Source organism: Punica granatum, chromosome 4 (genome assembly GCF_007655135.1).
Source record: "Punica granatum isolate Tunisia-2019 chromosome 4, ASM765513v2, whole genome shotgun sequence".
NCBI classification, from domain to species: Eukaryota; Viridiplantae; Streptophyta; class Magnoliopsida; order Myrtales; family Lythraceae; genus Punica; species Punica granatum.
In genome coordinates, this window is record NC_045130.1 from 30,053,835 (window position 1) to 30,068,906 (window position 15,072).

The 15,072-nt window shown below is 40.1% G+C and overlaps 1 protein-coding gene across 2 annotated transcripts; it reads left to right on the forward strand.

The window, feature by feature from the left end:
- Nucleotides 1-1,439: 1,439 nt before the first annotated feature.
- LOC116202636 (internal alternative NAD(P)H-ubiquinone oxidoreductase A1, mitochondrial-like) lies at nt 1,440-5,170 on the forward strand. Of its 2 annotated transcripts, XR_004156104.1 has the most exons (10): nt 1,440-1,594; nt 2,311-2,980; nt 3,112-3,325; nt 3,406-3,566; nt 3,644-3,709; nt 3,797-3,960; nt 4,041-4,155; nt 4,233-4,412; nt 4,500-4,738; nt 4,835-5,170. XR_004156104.1 is itself a non-coding variant. In XM_031534231.1 (9 exons), the coding sequence occupies exons 2-9, from the start codon at nt 2,387-2,389 to the stop codon at nt 4,656-4,658; spliced, it is 1,653 nt and encodes a 550-aa protein (XP_031390091.1). In that variant the 5' UTR covers nt 1,440-1,594; nt 2,311-2,386; the 3' UTR covers nt 4,659-4,810. The 2 variants fall into 2 exon arrangements, 1 of the variants encoding a protein (XP_031390091.1); XM_031534231.1 differs by lacking the exon at nt 4,835-5,170 and having other exon boundaries at nt 4,500-4,810.
- Nucleotides 5,171-15,072: the final 9,902 nt, after the last annotated feature.

Here is a 15,072-nt window from a genome sequence, read left to right on the forward strand (position 1 = left end):
GAACTCTACTCAACTTAACTTCACTTATCTTCATTTCAATAATACAATCATTTTTTTTTCATTTTTAAATTTTTTTTTAACCATTCAATTCAATTTTTAATATTAAATTCTCTCAATTATTCATTACTTTTTCATAATTTAACAACACAATCATTACTTTCTATCAACTATTCATTATTTTTTCACACTTTTTCTCATAATTCAACAATACAATCATACAAACCAATTAAAATCAAAACTCAACTCTATTCAACTCAAAAAACAAACACATTCTGAGTCTTTCTGAGGCAACCAAATCCTCGAAAAATAGGAGAACCGAACGACATTCGGTCACACCCGAGAACCGGTCAGTGCGGATGGTCAACATAGAAATTGCATTAGAAGAATTAAGGAGACGTGACCATGAGAAAGGAGTCTCGTACCAGTGACGTCGGAGGTACTAAGAATATTCTTTACCCGCTCCAAATTAAAATTCCTCCGCGCCGTCTGGAGCACAGCGAGTTTCCAGTCTCCATTTCTTTTGATTTGACCTCAATTGCCCTCCGCGTTGACCAAACCCATTTAGGAAGGAAAGGTCTAGAATCTATTACGTACGGGTCAAACCAAAGGCCCAATTCGCCTCCTCCATAACCTCGCCAACATGATTGTCGAATCGCCAACCTTGGCAATTTCCTTCTGGTTTCCAAGCAATTTTTGACCAGCTGTAATTTGCACGAGAAAATTATTAAATAACCCATATTGACATTGATGCGATGAGAAATATTAAAAAAAAACTTAAATTGTCAATAATTATTGAGAGCCAATTTACGTGACTAACACCAATTTATACATATATTATTATCACAAGCTAATTAATATTTTTCTCATGGTATATGACGAGATAGGATTACCAAAGACTGCATATATCTTGTGTCTAAAACAATCGATGTCAAATGCTTGGGTACTGAGGAAGGAGTCTTGGTGTGGTGGCACAAGGCGCCGTTCGGAACCAAAAGGTCTTGGATTCGATCTCACCAATGGAACTTATGTACTCCATTATTTAGCTTTATTTTCTTTCCTTATACTAGGCATATGTGCCTCCTTTATTGCTGAAAAAAAAAATGCTTGGGTACTCATCATTGCCCATATGTTTCTTAATTCATGCATATGATTTAATTTGCTTGGAGAAAATTTATAATAAAAAGGTATTATCTCTTAATGGGCTGATTTGGCCCGGTCTTAAATTAGTAGAAGTAGTCTATTAAACTTTCGAATACGAGGTAGTATACGTTGAAGGGGAGGGTTCCAAGCTCTGCCGCCCAACAACTTTTACTTGCTTCCCAAGTCGGTCGGCCTCGCTCCTTGAACTTTAGCTTCTCTCCTTCTCATTACGTATTATATTAATATTAATGTTACTTATTTTATTTAAGTTAATTGATGTCAGGAATACTTATAACATGTATAAAAGGCAAGGGAGGGAGAAGAGGTCTGATTTGTCTACTGTCAAAAAGAGACAACCGCCGCACAAATCACGGCTTCACAAATTTCGTGTCCTGAGTGCTCCGGAGATCTTGGAAATTACATTGAAGAGACCAACCCAGCTATGGAAACCTAAGTAAGCTTCTCATGCCTTCTCCCAGATTGTTGTTTCCTAAAGAAAAAGAGAAACAATCCATCAAACACATAGGGCATGCAATATGTCTGTTTCCAAGAAGAATGCACTCAATATTATGAATATGCATTCGATATTTCGGTATCAAGAAACTATGTCTCGATGAGCGAGTGCAATGCATGTTGTAGGATGCCCATCAAAGCGTTCTGTTGAACGTCTTGTAAGGCTTATATAATGCGGTAGGTATTGCTTTGTAGTTTCGTATACGGAATCAGTATGACTGGCCTTATTGGAAGTAGTCATTTTGTTGGATCGGATCTAGCTAGCACTAGCAGAGCGTGAAACTGTGGCTTATGTTCCCATCCTCAGTAGCTGCAGACGCGTATACTTCGTCTGTTGAAACTGCGGTTTATGCTTTCTCCAAGGAATCGGGGGCTTTTCTCCTTTTTTTTCTGTTTGCATTCATTTTTCCGGAAATTTCACGAGAAACGGCCCTCTTTGGTATCTCCTGTTCCCTGATGACCTGAGCAGAAGTTGGCTTTTGTTTTTGCTCGTCAAGACATCTTTCGTAAGCATCGCCTTGAGGCAGCCAATAAACTTTTATTCATCGTTTGGAATTATTAGCCCAAATAACTGTTGTTGCTTCTGTTGTCTTCAGCTCTTGGTCTCCCTATATAATCATTGCTCAAGTAGTTTAGTTTCATTGTTGATTTCGTTAGGTGGAGAAGATCATTCAAGAAGCTTTTGATCTTTTGCTGAACCCGAAGTCTACAATAGAAGCCTAGTCTTGAAGTCATGGCATTTTCTCGGATTGCTAGAGGCAGTCTCAGTAGGGTGATTGGATCTCATGTCGGTGAGAAGGATTTGATTCCCCAGGGTCTTGCATCAAGTTTATGTTCATTGCGTTCCTCTGAAAATGCACGAAGTTCAAGTGCAGACTTCTTCTTCCACTCCGACCCCAGGCACTCGTCAAAGCTTGGGCTTGGCCACTCGAATAGCCAGGTGAGAGGTATAAAGACCACCCCGCATTTTCAGTTTCCTAATGCCATGAGTGCTGTGGAGGAGTCCGACTCCGAGGATGAGGCTCAGAAGTTTCCCGGCCTTGAGGCGACGAAGCCTGGTGAGAAGCCTAGGGTGGTCGTCCTGGGAACAGGTTGGGCTGCCTGCAGGTTCATGAAGGGCCTTGACACGAGAATATATGATGTTGTCTGCGTCTCACCAAGGAACCACATGGTGTTCACCCCTCTGCTCGCCTCGACATGTGTTGGAACACTGGAGTTCCGGTCCGTGGCTGAGCCTGTTGGTAGGATACAACCGGCATTGGCAACAAGTCCTAACTCTTACTTCTACTTGTCTTCGTGCACAGGCATCGATACGGATAAACATGAGGTGAGCAATGCAAAAAATCTTCATTTTGGACATTCTAACGTAATATCAGAGCACGGAATGAAACAGAGTAATCTGTTCCTCTCTTTGGTCCAAGTTTTGAGCTTTGTGTCTTTCTTTTCGGCACGTATCAGGTATATTGTGAGACAGTTAGTGACGGAGGATTAGCACACGAGCCTCACCATTTCAAAGTCGCATACGACAAGCTTGTAATCGCGGCCGGATCTGAGCCCTTGACGTTCGGGATAAAGGGCGTTATGGAACATGCATACTTCCTCCGTGAGGTGAATCACGCACAAGAGATAAGGAAGAAGCTTCTTCTGAACTTGATGCTATCCGACAATCCAGGTAAATTTTGTTTTGAGAGCTCGTGCACATCAGCAAACCACAAGCCTTCCTTATTGCTTGAACTTTTCTTTATGTTGCAGGCATATCGGAAGAAGAAAGGAAGCGGCTTTTGCATTGTGTGGTCATAGGAGGTGGTCCCACTGGAGTCGAGTTTAGCGGCGAACTAAGCGATTTCATCATGAAAGATGTCCGAGAACGATATACTCATGTCAAGGATTACATTCAAGTCACTCTCATTGAGGTACTTTTAGGCATATTCTTCCTCTAAACATCGAGAAATTCGACACAAGTTTCAAACGGAACTTATCCCTCGTGCAGGCAAATGAAATCCTGTCATCGTTTGATGTTGGACTGAGGCAATATGCAACCAATCATTTTAATAAGGTACATAGAGTTCTTCGATGATTGTTCGGATGTTCTGATGCCTCTGGATATTGATTAATTTTGGGTTCGGCATATTTAATTTTATAGTGTGGTGTTCGGCTCATGAGAGGAGTTGTTAAAGAGGTGCAAGCAAAGAAAATTGTGCTGAATGATGGAACCGAAGTTCCTTATGGCCTCTTAGTTTGGTCTACTGGTGTCGGTCCATCACAGTTCATTAAATCGCTCAACCTCCCCAAATCCCCCGGTGGAAGGTATTTTCAGAGAAGCATCAGCTAATTTTGTTTTATTTTGATTTAATTTCTGCCATCGGTAATCACATTGGAGAATACAGGATCGGTGTTGATACGTGGTTACGGGTGCCTTCCGTGGAAGATGTGTTCGCACTAGGTGATTGTGCAGGATTCCTTGAACAGACGGGGAGGCCCGTGCTGCCTGCTCTTGCTCAGGTTAGGCTTGACTTAATCGCAGTTGATCATTGGAGAATTCAATTGAGCATGCAAGCATAATCTTTTTTCCTTATTAGGTGGCAGAGAGGGAAGGAAAATTTCTGATGGACTTATTCAACCGGATCGGGAAGCAAAATGGTGGAAAGGCCTTCTCCACGACGAGCATCAACCTCGGTGACCCTTTTGTTTACAGACATCTTGGGAGTATGGCCTCGGTCGGGCATTACAAGGCACTAGTCGATCTACGCGAGTCTAAGGTAATTTCAATTGTAAATTCTGCAGTTTAACATTAGAAGAGAGATCGGTTTCTCACATGACAGTTTCTTCGGGGCATATTTTTGAAGGACGCAAAGGGCATAGCACATGCTGGATTCATAAGCTGGCTGATATGGAGATCAGCTTACCTCACCCGCGTCGTCAGTTGGAGGAACCGGTTTTATGTAGCAGTGAACTGGGCGACCACTCTTGTCTTCGGAAGAGATAATTCCCGAATTGGCGCATGATTTCCTTGTCTTTCTTTTCTAACTTTTACTGATGGGTCATTTTGATTTGGTTACACGCTCCAAAGATAAGCATTTGTAATGTACGAAAACACGAATAACAAATTATACGTTGATTCCCTTGATAAATTAAATTTGATACCATCTAAACGATTTTTACGGGTTTCAATTTGCTGCAGCAAGGTTGAAACCTTGGAGTGCTTTCAGGCTATGTACGGAAAACCCTCAAATCTCTCTCATTCTTAATGCTGAAAGCATACACCGTCCCTAGCAGCCAGCTTGAGGATAACCATGAAACAGGAGACGACATGGGCCAGCTGGGGGTGCAGCCCGCTTCATAGGCCCATTCTCCACCGGCCCAATGTGAAGATCAGGACTAAATTCAACTGATTCAGGGCCGGATCAATAATCAGATGTATCCGGCGGCTGGTAATACTGTAATAAGTATAATATCGACAGACACAATCTTTTGTTATGGCAAAAAAAATATATATATATATTGGTTTTATATTTAATCTGTTTACAAATCAACGAGGAGTATGTGGGTTCCCTGACCTGCGCATGTGATTACCTGCAAGTGCATTGGACAGGTTAACTCGGCTTCAGAGGCCACTCTTGAATGATCTTATAGGGACTCAAGTGGGTCTATACTAAGAGTGAAGTTCAACTGCAGTGCCAAATTTGTTAAATTATTTATAGTTGATGTATCTGAGAGCATTCAACTTATGATTCAATCAGATAATAATTTTTTTATTAGTATTAGGAATGATCGGTTCCGAATACCCAGTATTTTTCATGATACTCGGACCCTACCTTGTAAGGGACAGGTTCCAAGATTTTAAAACCGGATCCTACCCTGTTGAATTCTGGAGCCGGAACCTACCTAGAACCTGTATTATACTACAGGTTCCGAGTACTCTGCTGGAACTTGTAAATTTTTTTTTCTCGCTAAATAAAACCGAAAATGTCACATACATAATCAATAATCACGGCAAATAGAATATCAACAAAATTTAGATTAATCCACAATAATAAAAAAAATATGTCTCATCAATCCATCGACAAAATTAAACCTCCATAATACGATCTCACACAACAAAGTGCCTTTGTTCTGATTCATTAGATGAGACAATAACTTTACTCTTTTCTCTTCTTCTTTTTTAATAAATAACCGGTTCTGGGTACCTTATAGGCAGGAACCAGAACCGGAACCGAAATCGATTTTCATCGGTTCCTGATTTTAATACTCGGAATCTACCCTATTTTCAATACGAGCTACCCGGACTGTACCCTAACGAATATGTTCCAACCGGTTCCGGGTATACCCGATATCCGTATACACCCCTAATTAGTATCACGAGGATTCATTCATAACACAAAATGAATACGAGGCAAAATCGCCTAATAAAAGATTACACGATCATAATAGGCGGAGGGGTCTCCTTAGAAGACTACATGAATATAAAGGTGGAGAAAAGATCAACAAATAAGTACAAAAGCAAATGGAACAGCCTCCCGACAATCCAATCAAACCCCCTGTCGTCCCACGTGGACTCGGGGAAACCACGGAAGGGGTCCTCAAGCCATCTATTCATGTACGTAGATCTCAACCATATAACGAGGACGAAACATCGATGTAATAAGTTGGATTATATTAAATAATAATTAACTTAGTTGGATTATATTAATTGAATCATATGATACTTAATGAAAGTTGGATTGTACATACGTAATAAGTTTAATGCCCTCCCGCCGTGAACCGCGGGTATCTTCCTAGTTTTTATCAGGAGGTAATGATGATTTTGTTTGGTTAGCATTAGGGAACATATAATGTTCTCTAATACTTAGGCTGGTGGTTTCACATATGGTTATAGATCACTCTATCCTTATGGGCGCAAATTTATTTTTTTTTGTGTAGATTTGGATGTAATTTAATTAGACAATTAGTCAAGAATATATTGTATAGTTTGTTATGACATAGAGCAAGAGAAATAACATTGAAGGTACAAACGAAGAAGTGGTTATACGGGGGGCTTCAGCATTGTAACTAGCGTTCGGAGGTTGTAACTCCATCGAACGTGCGAATCTCACAAAGCGGTGAAAGTTAACTCCTAAGATACATCTCCGCCCTATTATATTGCACCTGCCTGATTCATGTGGACGAGGAATTTTGTACATGTTCGGACCCATTCGAAGGTGGTCCCCTACTGTCCATAGTATCAACACAGATAAGTTGAATTATGAAGTGATTGATATCAATCATATATGTGCTGGCACATTTTCAAAGCTCAATTAGTCCAGAACCGACTCCAGTGTATCTGCTCTGGAGATTGAGGGAGAAATGGAAGTAAGCCAGCCCCAAAGAAGTCGCCGTGACGGGTTTTCCATGTTCTCCGGAATTTAAATTAGTTCTCATGTCTTCCACACAAAAAAAAATTTCTTATCTTCATAAATTAATGATACCATGGTGGAAGCGCTTTGCTTTCTCGGATTGACTTGATCTCCAATGTCGATAGACAGGCCAATATACAAAAGGAGAACAAGATTAAGAACAAGAAACCCGTAAATATTGAACTGTGGAAGCTCCATAAATCTATATAAAATAGAAACACAAGCAGTTTCACCTTGCAATCGGTCTGCGTATCGACCATAGCCAAAAGAAAAAACACAGAAAGCAAGAACACTCCTCTCTCTATGTTAAAAAATCGAAACAGCGCTAACGCTTTCTTGGCGAAGCACTGCAACTGTCCTAGAACCAGGGAATATGCATTCCTAGTATCACGGTTAGGAATAACTTAGCATTCATGACAATGGCCCGGTACCATGACCATTTGCAACAACATTCGGATGACGGCCATTGAAGAACCATCCTGCAGTAGCACAAACTTAAGAACCGCCAACTAACTCCTTCAATTTAATTTAACTATTTCTGAGTGAATGAGGACCAGCGCATCTGATGTGGATCGTGAGCACCGAAGCGACTCTATGAGCGATCGCAGCCGCTATTCCCAACTTCACCCGGCCCCTCTTCGGGATCGGACGGCTAGAGTATCTTCTTGGGACTGATGCGCCGTTGTTGCTGCTTGACAAAGTAGCGGATTCCATCTTCAGGAACTGAGCTCCTTCTTTACTACAGATTAATAAAACAGTCGAGAGAGAGTTGTTGGTTAGTTTGGTTTTGATGCAATTCTGAGAGCTCAGCTCTGGTTTATTTATATGGAGAGAGCAGAACGGAATTCATGTACATATAATGAAATAATAAAGATAATTGTTCGTCAGCATTTTGACTTTTCAACGGGGTCATGGGGCCGAGTCTCATCAAGATTTTGACTTGTCCCATTGAACGAAATTCTTTATCCTCCATTCACACACAATCATAGCAATAATCTGATAAAAGAAATGAAGTAATGATAACTACGTATAGTTTAATATCCTTTTGCTGATCGAATTTGAAAAGTCAAAAATAACAATGATAAGAAATTGCGTTGTTAATATACTCTGAGGAATGAAAAATGTTGGTGGATCCTTTAACGGGCATACGACAATTAAGATGAATGAATTTATTAGCCGTTCACCTCAAATACGTCCAACACCTAATTGGCAACACATAAAAATATTCAGGCATGTCAGGACACGATTCCAAGAAATATTGGCGTGTCACTAGCCGACTCCACCGATATAAAGTGTAGTACCACGGCCTTAAAAGTCCACGGGATTGAACGGCGATTAAGTTTTCAATTCAAATTCAAAGTGTGCATCAGATCAGATTCACAGCTCGAGGATTTAGATGCTTTGAGTTCTCCACCAATTATCCACGCACAAGCACGAGTCCAAAAATAATTAAACGGCTATGGAGCCTGCTCAACTAAATCTCGGCCAACAACCAACTCAGAAGGCTGAGTTGTGACTTGAGAAAGTCCACTTAATGCGAGTGAACCCAATCCTTTGGTAAACTTCGGCAAGTGGTGCCGAAGAAAGATAAAGCCCTCACCTTGAACGCCCGGAATCTTCAAGGACGAATTTTCCTTGATCCCCGGGGAGTCGATTGAAGGGAAAAAGATAAACGGAATGAAAAGTGCAACGAAAGGAAGTGCGGTAAATGAAGGTGCAAGGAAACGAAAGTGCGAGATAAATGAAGTACGATAAACGAAAAGAATGAAAGATACGAGTTTGATTGATAACTGTGTGTAACTTTAATGAACTAGAAAACACGTATATATAGACATGTACATAAAACTCTAGAAAATTCCTCATAATCGGATATGCGTATAAAATATGATATTCTATATGTCGGATCAGTGCCATAACTCTAAAATGAAAAATAATCGGAAAATTAAAACTCCCTCATATGAATTATTAATAATATCTAGCTTAGCAATGAGTCAGAGAATACGTCAGATGTAATCAAATATAGTTCGTTCACCCAAAAAAAATTAAATATAGTTCCTTGTTTACAAAAGGTGTCAAGAGCAATCAAGATGTTGTGAAAGCAATTGAATAAGTTTATATATATATATATATATTGATAAGTAGTTAATCTATATATTTAGTGTACATCGAATTGCTTATCCAGGCAATTACAATTTAATTGACTTGTTAGTGAAAATGACTATAACACGTAATGATCGAGATAGAATATTTATCTTTAAGGAAAATCCGAGTTGCAATGAACTCGCACCAAAATGGAAAACTGAATCGCGAGATTCTCTCTCAGTCAAACTTGCCGCGACAATCTGTAAAATTGTCACAACAATTTTTCTGCCAAGTCTCTATTCAAATTGCTGTAGCTATTCTAGTATATTGCCATGGCAATTTTTTTTTTCTGATTCCTCATTCCTTTTCATCGGTCAATTCTTAATCCTCACAACTGGATCTTCGGGTCTTCGGGTCTTCCGGATTAGATGCAAGACACTTCTAACAAATCTTTGCTTTGGCTTGCATCGAGCCAAACCGCGATCTAGCTTCTCATACTTGACTGCTCCTTCATAGCCCTCACGGGCTCTATCTCAACTCTTGCACGTGCCACTCAAGTCCAAGCCATCCTCGGACTTATCAGAGGTGTCGGACTTTGTCAAAATTTCTATATAACTTTCACTGACTATGAGACAAGTCAACTTTGTCACAACTTCAGCATTCTTCACAACCACTAGTTCTCCAAACACATATTTCCCCAATGGTTTTGACTACTTCCCTTGCATGTCTCTTGTTCGCGACCTACTCCATAAAGAATGTTGCATTTTCTCAGACCTTTTCGTCTGAATACCCTCTATCACCACAGGCTGAGGTACATGTGTCCTCGAGTCTTCAAACTCCACCTTCTTCCAAGATATTGTCATCGTATAAGGCTCCACCTTCACTCGAGACGCGCTTTTACACTGCTTGGTCAAGGCAGCTTTATCAAAAGCGACATATATTCTCATGAGGGATTTTGAGGATTTACCAACCATCATGCACTCCATGCACAGGTTCACCCACCCATGCCCAAGAACATCCAAGTACTTTTCTTTGGGAGTCCACTCGATTGTTGATGTGGAAACAATTTTACTCTATAATACATACATTCCATCCAGCAACACCCCTTTCATCAATACGAGAGTATCTTTGAGACTTTCATGACTCCGTCCTGGATCCAGTACTTATAACCAAGACCATCGAGACTCCCTAACGAGATCAAATTTTTTCTTATACCCAAGATATGCTTAACATCTAATAATGTCACCTCACTACCATCCTACATCTCGATTCTAACTCTACTAACCACGACAATATCACATGTCTAACCAGCCATAAGAATTCTACCACCCTCTGTCGATTGATAAGCGGTAAACAATTCTTTATCTTGGCAAATATGGTAAGAGCTACTTAAATCGAGAACCCATGGTGTACTTGACCGGACTGATGTAGTGAGGGTCTTTGTCCCCGCATCTGCTACAACTTTGAGAATATCATATTCGCCATCGCACTGCTCTATCACCCCTATATTCGTCGTTGCTCCCTTGTAATTAGTCACCTTTCATGCAATTCTTTCAAGTTTAACATCGTATTGACGTCCACCTAGGTAATTCTTGTCTTCTCGTAGAGCATGATGATGACGAGCTTCTCATAGGACTCAAACAGAGTGCTCAACAGCAGTAAGGCTTGATCATCGTTACTTATCTTGATATTGGCGTTGGTGAGATCCACCACGATCTTCTCATCCAGTGACAGGGTTCCGGGCAGCTTATTCTCTCCTTCTAGTGCTCCTTCAAGGCCGTGCTCCACCAGCAAAGCCTTCATCCCTATCCGACACAATTCAAAGTCGTTTGTCCCATCGAATTTCTCTACCTTAAATCTCGCACTTGAAATCTTCAATAATTCTGGAACTTATATTCTGATACCACTTGATGTAACAAGATGCCAAAATGATATTAGAATAATGAGAAATCGAAAAATAAAAGACACCAAATTTACGTGGTAAAACCTTCAAGGTAAAGGAAACATTAACTGACAGAGCAGGAGTATCTACTATATCAAAAACAGGAGATTACAATAGAGATCACGCTCGTGTTTTCCAGCCTTCTTTACAAGACTCAACTCAAGAAGAGTCTAACAACCCTGTTAATTCTCACAATTCTCTTACTCTTTGTACCCTAGAGAATTCAAGAGAATAAACCAAGAACTTCTCAAGAGGATTACACATGATTCTCACAATAATGTAAATGTCTTCCAAGACTTTTCCCGTATTTATAGATTACAAAACCCACATCCCTAGTATCATATATATACTCTAAATATCCCCACCAATATATCCTAGAATATTTATCTCTAAAAAAAATCTGAATTGCAACAAAATCGCACCAATACGGAAACTTAGTTGCGAGATTCTCTCTCGTTCAAACTTGTCGCGGCAATTAGAAAAATTACCGCTACAATTTTTCTGCGTCATCTCTAATCAAATTGCCATAGCAATTTTGGTATATTATCGTGGCAATTTTTTCTGATTCCTCACTTCTTTTCTTTGATCAATTCTTCGTCCTCACATCCGTATCTTCGGGTCTTCGAGTCATCCAAGTTAGATGCAAGACACCTGTAAATAATCTCCACCTTGGCTTGCATCGAGCCAAACTGTGATCTAGCTTCTCATATCGACTGCTCCATTATAGCCCTCACAAGCTCAGCCCTTATGGGCTCCACATCAACTCTTGCACATGCCGCTCAAGTCCAAGCCACCCTTGGACTTATCAGAGGTGTCGGCCCTCATAGGAATTTCTGCATAACTTTTACAAACTATGAGATAAGCAACTTTGTCACGACTTTAGCATTCTCCATAACTACTAGTTCTCCAAGCCCATATTTCTTCAGCGATTTTAACTGCTTCCCTTGCCTATCTCTTGTTCGCGAACTACTCCACGGAGATTATTGCCTTTTCTCAGACCTGCCTGTCTGAATGTTCTCTATCACCATAAGCCGAGGTACAGGTGTTCTCGAGTCTTCAAACTCCACCTTCTTCCAAGATATTGTCATCGCATAAGGCTCCACCTTCACTCGAGACGCGCTCTTACACTGCTTCGTCAAGGCAACTTTATCAAAAGTGACATATCTTCTCACGAGGGATTTCGAGGACTTACCAACCATCGTGCACGCCTTGCACTGGTTCACCATTCCATGCCCAAGAACATCCAAGTACTTTTCTTTAGCACTCCATTTGATTGCTGGCGTAGAAACGGTTTTACTCTACAAGACATACGTTCCTTCCAGCAGCACCCCTTTCATTAATACGAGAGCATTTTTCAAGACTTTCATGACTCCGTCTTGGATCCAGTACTTATAACCAAGACAATCAAGACTCCCTAACGAGATCAAAATTTTCCTTATACCCAAGATATGCTTAACATCTAACAATGTTACATCACTACCATCATACGTCTCGATTCTAACTCTACCAAACCCGACAATATCATATGTCTGACCAGCCATAAGAATTCTACCACCCTTTATCGACCAATGAGCGGTAAACAATTCTTTATCATGACAAATATGGCAAGAACTACCCGAATCAAGAACTCACGGTGTACCTGACCGAGCCGATGTAATGATGGTCTTTGTCCCTCCATCTACTACAACTCTAAGAATGCCATCTTCTCCATCGCATTGCTCTGTCACTCCTATATCCATCGTGTCTGAACTTTTTGCCTTGGACAGTCCGTTCTGCCCCTAACGGTAAGTCCCTCACCATCGCTCCTCTGGTAACCAGTCACATTTTTCTACAATTCTTTTGAGTTTAACGCTGCATTGGCATCCTCTGAGGTGATTATTGTCCTCCAGTAGAGCATGGTAATGACAAGCCTCTCATAGGACTCAGATAGAGTGCTTAGTAGCAATAAGGCTTAATCCTCGTTACTTATCTTGATATTGACGTTGGTGAGATTCATCGCGATCTTCTCATCCGGTGACAAGGTCATGGGCCGCTTATTCTCTCCTTCTAGTGCTCCTTCAAGGCCGGGCTCCACCAGTAAATCCTTCACCCCTATCCAACACAATTCAAAGTCATCTGTCCTATCGAATTTTTCCACCTCAAATCTCACATCTGACATCTTCAACAATTCTGAAACATGTGCTCTAATATCACTTGTTGTAACAAGATGCCAAAAGGAGAGATCGAAAAATAGACGACACTAAATATACGTGGTAAAACCCTCAAGGCGAGGGAAACATCTACGGACTAATTATCTACTAGATTGAAAACAGGAGATTACAACAAAGATCACACTCGTGTTTCCCAGCCCTTTTACAATACCCAACCCGCGAAGAGTCTAGCAACCTTCTTAATTCTCACAACTCTCTTACTTTATGAAGCCTAGAGAATACATCATAATAACCCGAGAACTTTTCAAGAGGATTACATGTGATTCTCGGAATAACATAAATTATCTTCCAAGACTTTTCCCATATTTATATATTACGAGACCCGCATCCCTATTATCAAATATATACTCTAAATATCCCCAAGAATATATCATAAAATATTTATCTCTAAGGAAAATATGAGTTGCAGCGAAATTACAACAAAACGGAAACTGAATTACGACAATTTTCTGCCTCGTCTCTATTCAAATTGTCGTAGCAATTTTGGTATGTTGCCGTGGCAATTTTTTTTTATTCCTCATTCCTTTTCTTCGATCAATTCTTGGTCCTAACATCCGGATCTTCGGGTCTTCGGGTCTTCCAGCTTGATGCGACACAATAAAAGGAATTTGTATAATAACCCTCATAAACCACCCCATAACCTTTCTTAACCTGCGATTCAAACAAGCTGTTAATGCTTATAGCTCTACTAGCTAGTTGTGGTTCATTTGCAGTTACATCCAAAAACTTTAATATACATATGAATATTAGAAGGATGTTCGAGCACATTTTTATAAAGAGGACTAATCGTTTTTCGATTACAAATTAAAGCGTTATCGAGATGACAACTTATAATTATATTGTGTCAATGGGGTTCTATTTGTTTTGGTACGGCAAGGCCTATCGAAACCCCCAAAATAAAATCGGTTTCCCCAAAACTTGTAGTAAGAAAAGGGTGAGAGCCGAGTCGAAATCCCAAAGGAGGCTAAAGGATTCTCTAAACCAATGAGCTAGCAAAGTAACGATAGGGGAATTTTGATAATCAAGAAACTAAATTGCAGCAAAAACAATTTAAAAGTGCAAGGGAGATCGAGTAATCAATAATCGAGAGACGTATGACTTGAGTTCGAAAACCACCTAGCGTTTGGTTGATCATAGAAGCATCAGAATGTAAATTTCAGCAGGTAAGATTCGATTCCCGCGACCGCAAGGAATCAACTAGCATCTAAATTCTAACTAGTCAAAACACCGTCTAACTAGTAAGTTCATCAACTAGTTAACAAGGTATCAACCGATTCCCTAATTAACTAAGCGACAGCTTTAAGCGCAAGGATGCCTTAACCCGAGCGATTAATCGATTCATCAATTAATTTACTCGTCCTATTATTCTCTAACCAATTAGGGCAGCAACTACCGTTTGTTCCTAATTAGTCTTGCTTCGAATCGATTTCCACAAACTGTTGGGAATTGGTGTATGCCCTAGAGGCAATCTATAATCAGTTCTGTAATATGATATCTATTTCATTATATTACGAGGCATATCTGTTATTGTGTAGATTGCGCTAAATATGATTTTACACAATAATGTCCTTGGAATAGTAGGTTCAATAGGCATCAAGTGTGACTTGATTGTGAGATCCTATAATTAATGAACATTATTCCTAAATGTCCATAGTCAAAGTATTATCGTTAATTAGGACAACGATAATACGGTTAGACTAGTGTGAGTGTTGATTGATGACCAAGTCTCATAGGTCATGGATATGGAGATATCAAATCACACCACATGTATACATTAAGAGTAATGTGTATT